The sequence below is a fragment of the Aulonocara stuartgranti genome, assembly GCF_965226115.1.
Source record: "Aulonocara stuartgranti genome assembly, chromosome: 23".
NCBI classification, from domain to species: domain Eukaryota; kingdom Metazoa; phylum Chordata; class Actinopteri; order Cichliformes; family Cichlidae; genus Aulonocara; species Aulonocara stuartgranti.
This window is the reverse complement of record NC_138958.1, coordinates 46,188,056-46,203,122: the sequence shown is the minus strand read 5'-3', so window position 1 is coordinate 46,203,122 and position 15,067 is coordinate 46,188,056. Positions and strand designations below refer to the sequence as shown.

Below are 15,067 nucleotides of genomic sequence, written 5' to 3'. Positions count from 1 at the left end.
GCTGTAACGTGACAAAATGTGGGAAAGTTCAAGGGGACCGAATACTTTTGCCACTGTAAAGGTTTATTTTGTCTAATCTAATCTAATAACTTTAATCTCAGCCAAACTGATTTACTCAGGAACAAATAAAACACTGAAAAAAGTCAAACAATAACATTTTTAGGTTGTCTAAGTCACTTATATATTACGTTTAACCTGAGTAGCGAAAGACCGCGGTGATCTGAACATGATGTGCCGGGAGTTTGCTGTTCTCGGCGGCTCTACTGACCCTCGAGCTCTCGGCTAGCTATCGAGCTGGTGGGTAACAGACGTCTCAGAAACGTCGGAGCACTTTTGCAAATATGCGATATCTTGATAAACTGAGCAGATATTTAAAGTTTACACAGCTACATTCTCACCTGAAAATATGTTAAAAGTTTATTTTGTGACCCAGAAAGAGTAATAAGAGTAATATTGAAAACTTAGTAGCGACCGCCATTGCCGGAAAGTGGAATTGGATGGGCCACGCTATGAATTCTGGGATATGGTGGGCCATGAAGGACACACCCGACCCATCCTTTAAATTTGGGGAAAAGGAGGACGCATTGGTCGGCTGCATTCAGAGGAGTCTATGAATTTGGACAGCCTTCATCGTGTCGCTGTGACGTAATCGGTCTACAAATGCGTCCTCAGGAGGATGCAGCCCATGAATTTGGACACCCCCTATGTTTACTACTGCATAGACACATTGAATTTCCAACACAAGGAAACTACATTTTGGACAATGTTTTCACCACCAAGAGATTACAAAGCCCCCCACCCACTTTGGTGCCTCTGATCACATCACTGTTATGCTAATGCCAGCATACAGGCCCCTGGTCAAAGTCACTAAACCAGTTCGTAAGCAGGTACGTGTGTGGCCAGAAGGACCTGCAATACTGCTTTTCCACCACAGACTGGGAGATCCTTAAACAGGCCGCCACACATGACAACACCACAGACCTGCAGGAATATACAGAAACTGTCATTGGCTACATCTCAAAAGGCATCGATGAGGTCATAGAGACCACTGTCCAGGCCAATCAGAAACCATGGCTCACAGGTGAGGTCTACAGGCTCCTGAGGGTGAGAAATGCAGCCTTGAAAGCTGGGGATGAGGTGAGCCTAACAACAGCAAGGGCAAACCTGCCACGTGCATCAGAGAGGTGGAAATGCAGTGCTCCAGGAGGATTTTGCAAAGCTTCAGTGACAGCAGAGATACTCAGAGGCTGTGGCAAGGGATACAGACCATCACAGACTACAAGCCCACTCCTCAGACCGCTGTCGGGTCCACCACATTACCGTAAGAGCTAAGTGAAATTTTCTCTTGCTTTGAGACACAGAACGACACCCCAGCACAGAAGACTCCACCCCCCAACGATCGGGTGGTGACACTATCAACATGCTTGTCAGGACCTGCTGCCATCAGGGAGGAGACTGAAGAGCCTCCGGGCCAGAACCAGGAGACTGAGAGACAGCTTCATCCAGGTTGTCAGGATGCTGAATTCACTCCCTGCTCTCACACACCAACTCCAGACCTGCATTCATCTTTTCCCTCTGAACCCCCCAAACATAGAAACCCTGAGCCACCACCATTGCCCTTTCACTGACTGCCCTACTCCACCATTTGACCCTCTCATAAGAGGTGAAACATCTTCAAGGAAACTTAAAGAAGACGCTTTTCTTTCCAAGCTCCTTAGACTACGGTGACCTGGATGTCTGAGAACCTCCACAGACTGATTTTACAAGAACAACTTGTGTCAAAAAATCCCTAGCAGTGCCTCTCTGTCACACACACAAATCACTAGAGTTACAAATTTAATAACTTAAAAAACCTCAGAAAAACAGAACTGAGCAAAACAAACAAACAAACAAACAAACAAACAAACAAACCAGAGACCTGGGGCCCGTTCTTCGTACGTCGCTTACTACATCCAAGATCAAATGACACATCCAAGACCAAATCATCGCGCTAACGGTGAGCTCGCTAATCCGGTTCTCCGAACACACCTGCTGTTGACGATTAGTACAGCTGGATGAAGTAATGTGAGATCACTGGGTGTCGTAAAAGGGGCTACACATCGATAGCAGAAACATTGATCGGCAACCCTCTGATTGGTCGGCGGAAATGTCGAAGGAGCGCGCTCGGTATTTTTCGGCAGCAGAGCAAGAACTCTTGAGTGAGGGATTTCAGGAGTTTCAGAGTTTAATCAGTTGTAGCCACAGCTGCCCTGGGGCAGACTGACAGAAGCCAGGCTGCCATATCGCGCCATCGGCCCCTCTGGCCAACACCAGTAGGCGGTAGGGTAGATTTATTATATTACACTATATTATCCAATATTATATTACATTATATTATATTATATTACATTATATTATAATATGTTATATTTTATCCTCTTTCACATTAGAGCCACAACAGGACCCACTAGAACATGGGAACAAGTAAAAGTGAAATATAAGAATATTCTACAGAATGGTAATATTTATCACTTATATTGCTTTTCGTCTCTTGGAAAGAGACCCTGGAATAATCTGTTTGTTCATAACAGCAACCAAGAAAAGGGCAGAGCAAAAAAGACAGGTGGTGGTCCTGCACCCCCTCGTCAACAAGTTGGTTAAGTAAATAATACCCTCACGGGAATATCGATATCTCTCTATGAGCACACTGTCGCGCTGAGCTAAAGGATCCTGTCTGTCCCGCAATATACGCTGGATTCTGAGGACTCTCCTTATCAATCTTGCACCTTCCGCAATGGGTGGCTCGCGTATATGGACAGCACATGGCTGCGACAGACTTCCCAAATCCACCTTCGCTTTTATAGCCGTGGTCTCTCATCTTGATTACACAAAGTAATTTGCAATTACTACTCTGAAATATGAATTACATCTGTAATAATCACATACATGTAATAGAATGTTAATAGTACATTTCCCTTTTTTAGGAAATGACCTGTATGTATCTGTGTGAAATCAATAAACAAACAAAGGGTTGCCGATCAATGTTTCTACTATCGATGCGTAGCCCCTGTTAAGCCACCCAGTGATCTCACATTACTTCATCCAGCTATACTAATCATCAACAACAGGTGTGTTCGGAGTACCGGAATAGCAAGCTCAAAGTTGGCGCGATGATTTGATCTTGGATGTAGTAAGCGAGGTACGAAGAACGGACCCCAGGTAAGAACATTGTTGAGGTTTAAATTTATAATCTTAAATACTTATATGCTGATTATATTGCTTTATAAGAAAGGCTCAAATCTGAGTACACTCTGTGCCGACAGGACTGACAGGAAATTACATGCTTTTGCAGGCGAAAAGTGAAACTAAGCAGAGTGTTTGGTCGAAACTTAAAGTGTGTGTGATGTCTATATAAATGACTAGGCTTGCTGTTTTGTGCTTCAGACCTGGGGTTGTGTGTTCAGGTCTCCATATCCGGATATGTAAAATAAAGATAATCTTTTAAAGTAAAAAGACCACTTTTGAGCCGTGTCTTTTTGGCCATAACGAATACCAAAAGAACCGGAATTTAATAACATTAAAACCAAACAATAAATGAGCAAAGTAGTGCATGATAAATATAGATGACAAATACAAAGTGCAATATAGAAACACTGGGTAAAAAGAAATGAACAATTAAAAAGGAGGATAACAGATGTGAGCAGTAGTTAAACAGTAGAAATAAATATATAATAAACAAATAAAAATAGATAATAAATGAAAGCCAGGTCTGAAAGGTGAGTTTGGCTTTAAAAGCATGAAAACACACTGCTGTCTTCAGGAAGGCTGCTCCAGTAACTTTCTATGCTCGCTTTGAGGCTGCAGCTAAGGACTCCAACAATGCTAGTGCTAGCGGCGCTAACGGCTGTAGACAGGAAGATACTGCCAGCACCGGAAACGTGCTCGTCATCTCCGAGCATGAAGTAAGGAGAGCCTTCAAGAGAGTGAACACCAGGAAAGCAGCAGGACCAGACGGCATCCCAGGTCGTATCCTAAGAGACTGCACATACCAGCTAGCTCCTGTGTTCACTGAGATATTCAACATCTCTTTATCTCAGTCGGTGATCCCCACATGCTTCAAAGAGTCCATCATTGTTCCTGTCCCGAAGAAACCCCACCCTGCTTCTCTCAATGACTATCGCCCTGTAGCCCTCACCTCAGTAGTGATGAAGTGTTTTGAACGCCTGGTCAGAGACTTCATCATTTCTTCACCACCAGACACACTGGACCCACTACAGTTCGCTTACCGTCCAAATCGTTCCACAGACGATGCCATCTCTCATCTCCTCCACACATCACTTACTCACTTGGACACTAGAAGGGGGAATTATGTTAAAATGCTCTTCATAGGGGGCAGGGATAGCTCAGTAGGTAAAGTGGGCACCCCATGATCGGAAGGTCGGCGGTTCGAATCCACTTAACGGCTACCCTGAGGTACCCCTGAGCAAGGTACCGTCCCTACACACTGCTCCCCGGGCGCCTGCTTAGTGGGCTGCCCACTGCTTCACTGAGTGAATGGGTCAAATGCAGAGAAAAACAAGTAATTTCCCCATGGGGATCAATAAAGTATCCATTATTATTATTATTATTATTATTATAGACTACAGCTCTGCATTTAACACCATAATTCCCTCCACACTCACCACCAAGCTGGAGCATCTGGGACTCAGCTCATCCATGTGTCAGTGCATCTCCAACTTCCTAACTGGCAGACCACAGGCAGTAAGGATGGGCCGACATGTCTCAGCCTCCACCACTCTCAGCACTGGAGCCCCCCAGGGGTGTGTTCTGAGCCCCCTGCTGTACTCTCTGTACACATATGACTGTGTGGCCACTACCAGCTCCACCACCATCATCAAGTTTGCTGACGACACCGTCGTGGTGGGCCTGATCTCTGATAACAACGAGACGGCCTACCTGAAGGAGATTAGGAATCTGGAGAACTGGTGCCAGAGGAACAACCTCCTTCTAAACATCAGTAAGACAAAGGAGCTGATAGTGGACTTCAGCACTAAGCAGGAGAGGAACTACCAGACCCCCGTCATCAACGAGTGCCCAGTGGAGAGAGTGGACAACTTCAAATACCTCGGAGTTCACATCACGCAGGACCTGTCATGGTCCTGTCACATCAACACCATGGTGAAAAAGGCCCAACAGCGTCTCTACCACCTCAGACGCTCGAGAGACTTCCTTTTTTTTTTTTTGTCCCGTTTGGATCTTTAGCCATCAGAATTGTTGTCTTAAGGCCAAGAAAGATGCCAAGCGGATTTATTTTACCAAGTGGATCATCATGGGCTTGCCATATTGGTCCATTTGATTGACCTTTATTATAATTATGAATTTATTTTATTTTCAGTTGCTACAAACGGGACAGACATGACTGTGGGATAGGACAGGGGGAAAGAATGAAAGAAAGAGAGGGAGAGAAAAAAAGAAAACCAAAGGGGAGAAGAGACGGTGAGAAGGGGGGGAAGAGAGAAAAAAACAAACAAACAAAAAAAACAAAACTCCTGGGTCACCTGTATGGAGAAAAAAAAACAGAGGAGAAAGCAAACAACAAAGAGCAACATAATAAGAAAAAAAAAGCACCATCACAATAAACTAGCTAGCAGTAGATATCGATAGTTACTAAATAATAAACGATATTGTGCAGCACGCAAGATAGCCAGCGCACAGTGTGCTTTGAGGCAGCAGCCAAGAAAGCTGTAGTCCGCGTCTATGAATACCCATGTGTACACCTGTGTGCATACCTGTGTGGATCAGCATGCTTGCATTCCAAAGGTTTCTCCATGTAATGATCTGCTAGGGAGTGTGGGGAGCCACAGCCCTGTCCTTTATGGTATCAAGCAGGTATGGAGGAGATCAAAACTCCAGACATCCAGAGGCCCCCAGAACACAAGAGACCAAGGAAGACCCACAGAGGGGCAGCCGCGCCACTGTCCCAGTAAGAGCTAAGGAGAGTCCCAGATGAGGGCTCATTCAGCAGCCGCGGAGCAGAAGCCAGGGGGAGTTGCAGTGACGCGCCCGTGAGCTCCGCCGGCAGCCAGCTGTGCCTGAGTGACCGAGCCCCAGGCCGAGAGGCCGGGGGCACCCCACCTCCGAAGTGGCCCGAGCGAGCCGCCAAGGAGTGAGCCGGTGTGTACCCGGACGCCGCTTGAGAGACTTCCAACTGCCCTCCAAGGTGCTCAGGAACTTTTACTCGTGCACCATAGAGAGCATCCTGACGGGAAACATCTTAACCTGGTTCGGGAACAGCACCATGCAGGACAGACGAGCTCTACAGAGGGTTGTGCGGTCAGCTGAGCGCACCATCCGCTCCGAGCTCCCTGACCTGCACTCAATCTACAGCAGGCGGTGCTGGACCAAGGCCAGGAAGATCGTGAAGGACCTCAGCCATCCCAACAACAGACTGTTCTCTCTGTTGAGGTCAGGAAAGCGATTCCGCTCCCTGAAGACCAACACAGAGAGACTGAGGAGGAGCTTCTTCCCGCAGGCGATACGGTCTCTCAATCACACCACCACACAGTACTGACCCACACATACAGTTCTTACACACACACTGGACATTCTGGACATTGTTTTCACTTCATCACTTAAATCACTTTAAGCATATTTGCACTGCACAAGACATAATGTGGATTGCACAACACTGGACATTGTATTCTTCATTTCAAGCTAATACTTGTACAGCTGCTGTTATTGTGTATATATTTATTTATATTTCTTCATACATTCTTATATAGTTCTATATTGTGTATTTTGTTGTACAGTTATTTTATTTTCAACTTTAATTTATGTATTTTATCTTATTCTTTCCCAGTTAAATTTACCCTTCATTCTAATTTGTGTTGTACAGTTATTTCATTTTTAACCTTAATTTATATTTTATTCCTTCCTAGTTAAATTTACCCTTTTTAATTTTTCATATTTATTTCCTATCTTATTCATAGCCTTTTCCTTTTTTGTTTTCTTTAGGTCACGAGCAGTTGTCCAAGCATTTCACTACATATCGTACTGTGTATGACTGTGTACGTGACAAATAAAATTTGAATTTGAATTTGAATTTGAATTTGAAAGTCATCTACATGTGGGTTTAGTTCTGACTTTAGGGACAAGTAAAAAAATAAAATAAAATAAAAACATCTGTCCAGACAACCTGACAGTCAAAAATATAAACTCAGGAACTTAAAAGGAAAATTGTGCTGACTTTGAACGTCCGCATCAAGATAAACTTACAGATTTAAGAGTCAAAAAGTGTCAAAAAGTCTGTATCCTTACCTGAGAGTTTCAAGTTTACAGTCAGGACTCTTTAGTCCAACACACAGCAAATCCAATCCTGAATCCTGCAGCTTGTTCGAGCTCAGGTCCAGCTCTCTCAGATGATTGGATGGGGAGCTGAGAATTTCAGACAAAGCTTCAAAGCTTCTTTTTGAGAGTGCACAACGACTCAGCCTGAGGAAGAATAACAATGGAGACATATTCTTTTATTCATCTAGCATTATTAAACATATTTGTTCATAGATTCACTTACAGCACTTTCTTGGATGCTTTGACCACTGGCAGCAGCTTCAAAAATGCCTTCTCTGAACGGGAGTATTTCTCCAGGTCGAACTCATCTAGATCTGATGACAGTAAGATGAAGACCAGAGCCGACCACTGAGCAGGAGACAGTTGATCTGTGGAGAGACGTCCTGATCTCAGGGACCGTTGGATCTCCTCCACTAGAGAACGATCATCCAGTTCATTCAGACAGTGGAACAGGTTGATGCTTTTCTCTGCAGACAGTTTCCCACTGAGCTTCTTCTTGATGTAGTGAACTGTTTCCTGATTGGTCTGTGAGCTACTTCCTGTCTGTGTCAGCATGCATAGAAGATCCTGATTGGTCTGCAGTGAAAGACCCAGGAGGAAGCGGAGGAACAAGTCCAGGTGTCCATTTGGACTCTCTAAGGCTTTGTCCACAGCACTCTGGTAGAAGTCTTTTACAGTAAGTGTTTTCTGGAAGATTTTAAAGCGAGGAGATTGTTTCTTAAGCAGGTTGACTCCAGAGTTGATGAAGGTCAGATAGACATGAAGAGCAGCAAAGAACTCCTGAATGCTCAGATGGACGAAACAGTAAACAACGTTGTTGAACATGTGGCACTCATCAGCTTTAAAGATCTGTGTGAACACTCCTGAGTACACTGAGGCTGCTCTGATATCGATGCCACACTCTGTCAGGTCTGATTTATAGAAGATCAGGTTTCCTTTCTGCAGCTGATCAAAGGCCAGTTTTCCCAGAGACTCAATGATCTTCCTGCATGAATCTGTCTCAGCTCCTCCATCATACTCATACACATTCGTTGTTAGGTGAAATAGCACAAGGCGTAGGTAGAGCTCTGTGAGAGTCTTAGGCAGATCTTGACTCTCTTTGTTCTTCATGACAAACTCCAGAACTGTAGCAGTGATCCAGCAGAAGACTGGGATGTGGCACATGATGTGGAGGCTTCGTGATGTCTTGATGTGGGAGATGATGCTGCTGGCCTGCTCCGAATCTCCGAATCTCTTCCTGAAGTACTCCTCCTTCTGTGGGTCAGTGAACCCTCTGACTTCTGTCACCATGTCAACAATGTCACAAAGGATCTTATTGGCTGCTGCAGGTCGTGTGGTTATCCAGAGGCGAGCAGAGGGAAGCAGTTTCCCCCTGATGAGGTTTATCAGCAGCACATCCACTGAGGTGGACTTTCTAGGGTCAGTCAGGATTGCAGTTTTGTGGAAGTCCAGAGGAGGTCGACACTCATCCAGACCATCAAAGATGAACACAACCTGGAAGTCTTCAAAGATGTAGATTCCTGCTTTTTTGGTTTCAGTAAAGATGTGATGAACAAGTTCCACCAAGCTGAACTTTTCCTCTTTCAGCAGATTCAGCTCTCTGAAAGTGAATGGAAACATGAACTGGATGTCCTGGTTGGCTTTGTCTTCAGCCCAGTCCAGGGTGAACTTCTGTGTTAGGACTGTTTTCCCAATGCCAGCCACTCCCATTGTCAGCACTGTTCTGATTGGTTTATCTCTTCCAGGTGGGAGTTTAAAGATGTCTTCTTGTCTGATGGTTGTTTCTGGTCTGTCTGGTTTCCTGGATGCTGTTTCAATCTGTCTGACCTCATGTTCATCATTAACCTCTGCAGTCCCTCCCCCTGTGATATAGAGCTCTGTGTAGATCTGACTCAGGAGGGTCGGGTTTTCTGTTGTAGAAATCCCCTCGAGCACACACTGGAACTTCTGCTTCAGGTCTGACTTGAGTTTGAGCTGACACTCAGTGAGAATCTCTGCATGAATAAACAGCAAATGACACAAATGAGAAAACTGCATTCTGGTTACTGTGGTTATGGGTTCAGTTCACTGGACTCTTGGTGTCATGATCCGGGTGAGTCTGAGTAACTTTCCACAGCATCAGCTCTCCTCCCCTGGGTGGAGCCCTCCTCACTCCTCCCTGCTCCTCACCTGTTGCCAATTACTCCGGCAGTATCTATGAGCAGCACTCACAATGAACCTTCTCCAGATTGTGTGCTTAGCACAGTCAGTTCTCTGCCTCACATTTTGTCTTGTGCTCCTCAGCTTGTTTCGCGTAACCCTCTTTTCCTGTTCCCTAGTCGGCACCTGGATACATCTTCCAACTCTCGCCATAAGTCACGCCTCAGGATTCTGGCCTGCCACTGCTGGGAAAACTCACTCTTGCAAACTGCCATCCTCAGCTGCCTGCCTCCCTGTGCACCCACATCTCACTCTGTACCCAGATTTAATTCATCTCCTCCTCCAGCTGATCTCCACCTGCAGCCACGTAACACCTCTTAGTTTTTAAATCTTGGACTCATTCACTACACTGTGGACCACTCTGATTATTATCTCCTTTGTTCCAGTGATCATGGATAGTTTCTATTCGCCCGTTTCTGCCCCTGTTGTTCCTTTGACCTGCCTCAGCTTATGTTCTGGCCTCAGCTCTGCACTTCTCATAATACCTCGCTTGCTGTTGAATTTAGCCGTGATTCAGCTTTCTCTGTCAAGAAATCTAGTAAAATACATTTCTGTTAAAAGTCACTCAGCCTCCGTTTTTTGGTTCTGTGCTTGACTCCATTCCTTTTCATGAGCCATTGAGCCCTGACACTTGGGTTATAACTGAGGGCAGGTTTTATAGAGACACATTTGATTTAATTGTGTTTATTTATACAGCACCAAATCAATACTAGCAACATTTCACATATTACATAAACAACACTATGGAGCCAGTGATGAATAAATATGTAGAATAAATGAAAGAATTTCAAGTATAAAAGTTTTTTTTTATTAATTCCTCCAAATAACAACAACAGTCACCCCAATGTGCTTTATATTGTAAGATAAAGAACCTACAATAATACAACAGAAAAAACCCCAACTATCTTTTTGGGTCCTGAAAACTGAAGGCTCTGCCTCCCATTCTACTTTTAAATACTCTGTGAACAACAAGTAGGCCTGCAGAGCGAGAGCGAAGTGCTCTAATAGGGGGATATGGTACTACAAGGTCATTAAGATAAGATGGGGCCTGATTATTTAAGACCTTGTATGTGAGGAGCAGGATTTTGAATTCAATTCTGGATTTAACAGGAAGTCGATACAGGAGAAATCTGCTCTCTCTTTCTAGTCCCTGTCAGGACTCTTGCTGCAGCATTTTGGATTAACTGAAGCCTTTTCAGCGAGTTTTTAGGACTTGCTGATAATAATGAATTACAGTCATCCAGCCTTGACGTAATAAATGCATAAACTTGTCACGGCTGGGGCAGCAGTCGTGCGGTGGAGTTAAATGAGGACCCAAGTTGCAGACAGTGGTGGAGATGCGAGTGAGGTTTTATTTACAGTGAACAAACCAAGGTGAGGGCAGAACTAAACATAAACCTAAACTGGAAAAACTACAGTGGCTTGCAAAAGTATTCGGTCCCCTTGAACTTTTCCACATTTTGTCACATTACAGCCACAAACATGAATCAATGTTAGTGGAATTCCAGGTGAAAGACCAACACAAAGTGGTGTACACGTGAGAAGTGGAACGAAAATCATACATCATTCCAAACATTTTGTACAAATAAATAACTGCAAAGTGGGGTGTGCGTAATTATTCAGCCCCCTGAGTCAATACTTTGTAGAACCAGCTTTTGCTGCAGTTACAGCTGCCAGTCTTTTAGGGTCTGTCTCTACCAGCTTTGCACATCTACAGACTGAAATTCTTGCCCATTCTTCTTTGCAAAACAGCTCCAGCTCAGTCAGATTAGATGGGCAGCGTTTGTGAACAGCAGTTTTCAGATCTTGCCACAGATTCTCGATTGGATTTAGATCTGGACTTTGACTGGGCCATTCTAACACATGGATATGTTTTGTTTTAAACCACTCCATTGTTGCCCTGGCTTTATGTTCAGGGTCATTGTCCTGCTGGAAGGTGAAGCTCCGCCACAGTCTCAAGTCTTTTGCAGACTCCAAGAGGGTTTCTTCCAAGATTGCCCTGTATTTGGCTCCATCCATCTTCCCATCAACTCTGACCAGCTTCCCTGTCCCTGCTGAAGAGAAGCACCCCCAGAGCATGATGCTGCCACCACCATATTTGACAGTGGGGATGGTGTGTTCAGAGTGATGTGCAGTATTAGTTTTCCACACAGAGCATTTTGAACAAAAAGTTCAATTTTGGTCTCATCTGACCAGAGCACCTTCTTCCACATGTTTGCTGTGTCCCCCACATGGCTTGTGGCAAACTGCAAACGGGACTTCTTATGGTTTTCTGTTAACAATGGCTTTCTTCTTGCCACTCTTCCATAAAGGCCAACTTTGTGCAGTGCACGACTAATAATTCCCCCACCTGAGCTGTAGATCTCTGCAGCTCGTCCAGAGTCACCATGGGCCTCTTGGCTGCATTTCGGATCAGCACTCTCCTTGTTCGGCCTTGTTCGATTACACACAGGTGCACTCTATTTAGTCATTAGCACTCATCAGGCAACGTCTATGTGCAACTGACTGCACTCAAACCAAAGGGGGCTGAATAATTACGCACACCCCACTTTGCAGTTATTTATTTGTAAAAAATGTTTGGAGTCATGTATGATTCTCATTCCACTTCTCACGTGTACACCGCTTTGTGTTGGTCTTTCACCTGGAATTCAAATAAAACTGATTCATGTTTGTGGCTGTAATGTGACAAAATGTGGAAAAGTTCAAGGGGGCCGAATACTTTTGCCACTGTAACAGACAAACCTGAAAACATAAGGACAGCGGGGAATACACAGAGATGACTCAAAGAAGGCTGGATAGAGAGACGAGTAGTAACACTGATTAACACAGTAATGCAGACGACACAACGAGGAACACAGGCAGACACATACTATAAATACACACAAGGTAATGAGGGAATGACACACAGGAGGGGAGCACAGCTGATCCTAATTCACAAGACGAGACACAAACCTTCAAAGTAAAACAGGAAACAGACTGTTTTACAACACAAACTCGGGGACACGAACAGAACACAGAGGAAAGACACAGGTAGAGATCAACCTAAGAACTAATACAAAATCAGAATTAACACAAAGTACACAAGGTGATACCAAAAATGAAACAAAACGCTGAACGACCCAGGACCATGACAGAACTAGTTTTTCAGCGTCACTCTGAGACAGGATATTTCTAACTTTAGAGATGTTGCACAAATGGAAGAAAGCAGTCTTACATATTTGTTTAATATGTGCGTTGAAGGACATGTCCTGGTCAAAAATGACTCCAAGGTTCCTCACAGTGTTACTGGAGGCCAAGGTAATGCCATCCAGAGTAAGAATCTGCTTAGATACCATATTTCTAAGATTTTCAGGGCCGAGTACAATAACCTCAGTTTGATCTGAATTAAGAAGCAGAAAGTTAGCGGCCATCCAGGTCTTTCTGTCTTTAAGACATTCCTGCAGTTTAACTCATTGGTGTGTATTATCTGGCCTCATTTATGTTGATAAAACAGCTCTAAAACCAATCTGACAATATAAATCTGTAAAATGGGCAGAAAACCTGCTGCTGGTCCCATTTTAATCAAACCAACCCAAAGAGCAGATATTCATGTGTGTACACAGGAGGTTATTTGTGCAGATGCATAAAACACATAAACTGTTGGCTTTCGGCAGTCTCTCACTCCTGAAAGTGTTGGCAAGTGTTTTGGATTTATTATTTATATGGATTTTAATGGCACCTGTGTAATGTTAACTAATGTTTTTATTGTTTATGTGTTTTTTGTTTAGTCATTCCCTGACTTACCTGTGGGTTCTGGGATGGTTTTATTTAAATTCTCCAACAGATCATTCCTGTTTATCCTCCCCAAAAGATTTTTAGTGACTTCAAAAGTGTTGATAGAGTAGGTATCAAACATCAGATCCACTATGTCCGTCCTCTCTGCATTCTCCAGTTTACTCACTGGGATTGCTGGTAAACCTTCTACAGACCCGTTCTTCAGATGCCACTTGAATTTTTCAAAGTCATCACGTCCCAAATCCTCCAAAGTCCCCAGAAGGATTTCTTTAGGTGTCGTCATCTTTTACCCTGTAAGGATCCGATAAACAAAGACTGTAACAACAGCTGGAGAGGTAATTGTCTGATTTATCAGAATTTAACTTGATTCTAACAGCAGTTCATCACTACCACCAATAAATTTCTAAGGCTCAGAATGCAACAAAATTGCACATGAAGAAGCACATAGAGAAGTATCCAAGTAACACTTTGCTACAATATAAAACAAACTATTATAAATAAAGAAAATATATAAACTAAATATATACACTACCCGTCAAACGTTTTAGAACACCCCAATTTTTCCAGTGTTTTTGTCACGGTTTGCGAGCCGTGTGTAAATTATCAAAGGACCCTTTATGCAGGCAGCTCAGATGCAAGTGAGTTTATTCATCACATGGTGATACAAACAGAAATGGCGAAGGTGAGCATGGAAACTAAGCAAAAACCTAAAAACTAATAGTACACGAATATGAAGAAGTACACGAAGGGAAGACGAAAACACGGAACACAAGGGGTGGGAGCAAAGCACCACAACACATCACTATATAGACAGTTACACAGAGGGAGACACAGAAGGCAACAACACAGGGCGGAACAAATGGACAGAGAAGACTAAACACAGAACAGAGCGCACAGAGAAACAAGGGGGACAGGGAATCAAAACCTAGGAAGTATAGAATAACTCACAAACGACATAATACAAAAATCACAAAGAACTGAAACCACTAGATCAGGAGACCCAGGACCCTGACAGATACGCAGACGAACCAGCAACTAACAGAGGCAAACACAAGGCTTAAATACACAGAGGGATAACGAGGGAATGAGACACAGAAGGAGGACACAGCTGGGAGTGATTGACAAGACGAGACAGAGGAAATGCAAACTAAACACACTGACATGAGACACGGACCTTCACAACAAAGCAGGAAATACAAAGACTGAACTTAGAGGTACAACAAAACACAGAACCAAAACGTAAGAATAAACAAAGATACATCATGAAATCAAAGATTAACAATACAAAACAGAAAACACTGAGTCACAGACCCAGGATCGTGACAGTTTTATTGAAAATATCCTTTTTATTTCTCATTGCACTCTGAAATGAAAGCATAGTACAAATAAGCAGTTGGAGTTAAAAATAAATCATGAAACACATTTATAGACCAAAGTTTATTCTAAACGTTTGACTGAACACACCCGTGGCTTCTGTCTACAATAGAAATCAAATATTCTCCCATATCTGTAGCAGATGTTCCCGTAAATGTGGACCTTGTAATAATAATAATAATAATAACAACTTTATTTATAAAGCGCTTTCAAACAAAGTGCTGTACAACTAAAGAGATAAATAAAATAAAAGCGATACATAGCAATACAGGTAAAAGACACAATACAAGTTAAAAACAATAAAAATGTAAAAACTAAAAGCCATAGAATTAAGACATGTAGGATTGGGTGAACAAATGTGTCTTCAACTTGGTTTTAAAAACCTCCACAGAGC

General features: G+C 43.4%; 2 protein-coding genes across 2 annotated transcripts in view; both read right to left on the bottom strand.

The window, feature by feature from the left end:
* The window catches only part of LOC309701482 (uncharacterized protein), a 2,150,955-nt gene that overhangs the window by 538,984 nt on the left and 1,596,904 nt on the right, over positions 1 to 15,067 (bottom strand). The gene's annotated exons all lie outside the window — the stretch shown is intronic.
* LOC309700240 (NLR family CARD domain-containing protein 3-like) lies at positions 7,546 to 13,582 on the bottom strand (the record flags this gene model as incomplete). The annotated part of the gene is made up of 2 exons (XM_082523693.1): positions 7,546 to 9,320; positions 13,309 to 13,582. The coding sequence occupies 2 exons, from the start codon at positions 13,580 to 13,582 to the stop codon at positions 7,546 to 7,548; spliced, it is 2,049 nt and encodes a 682-aa protein (XP_082379819.1).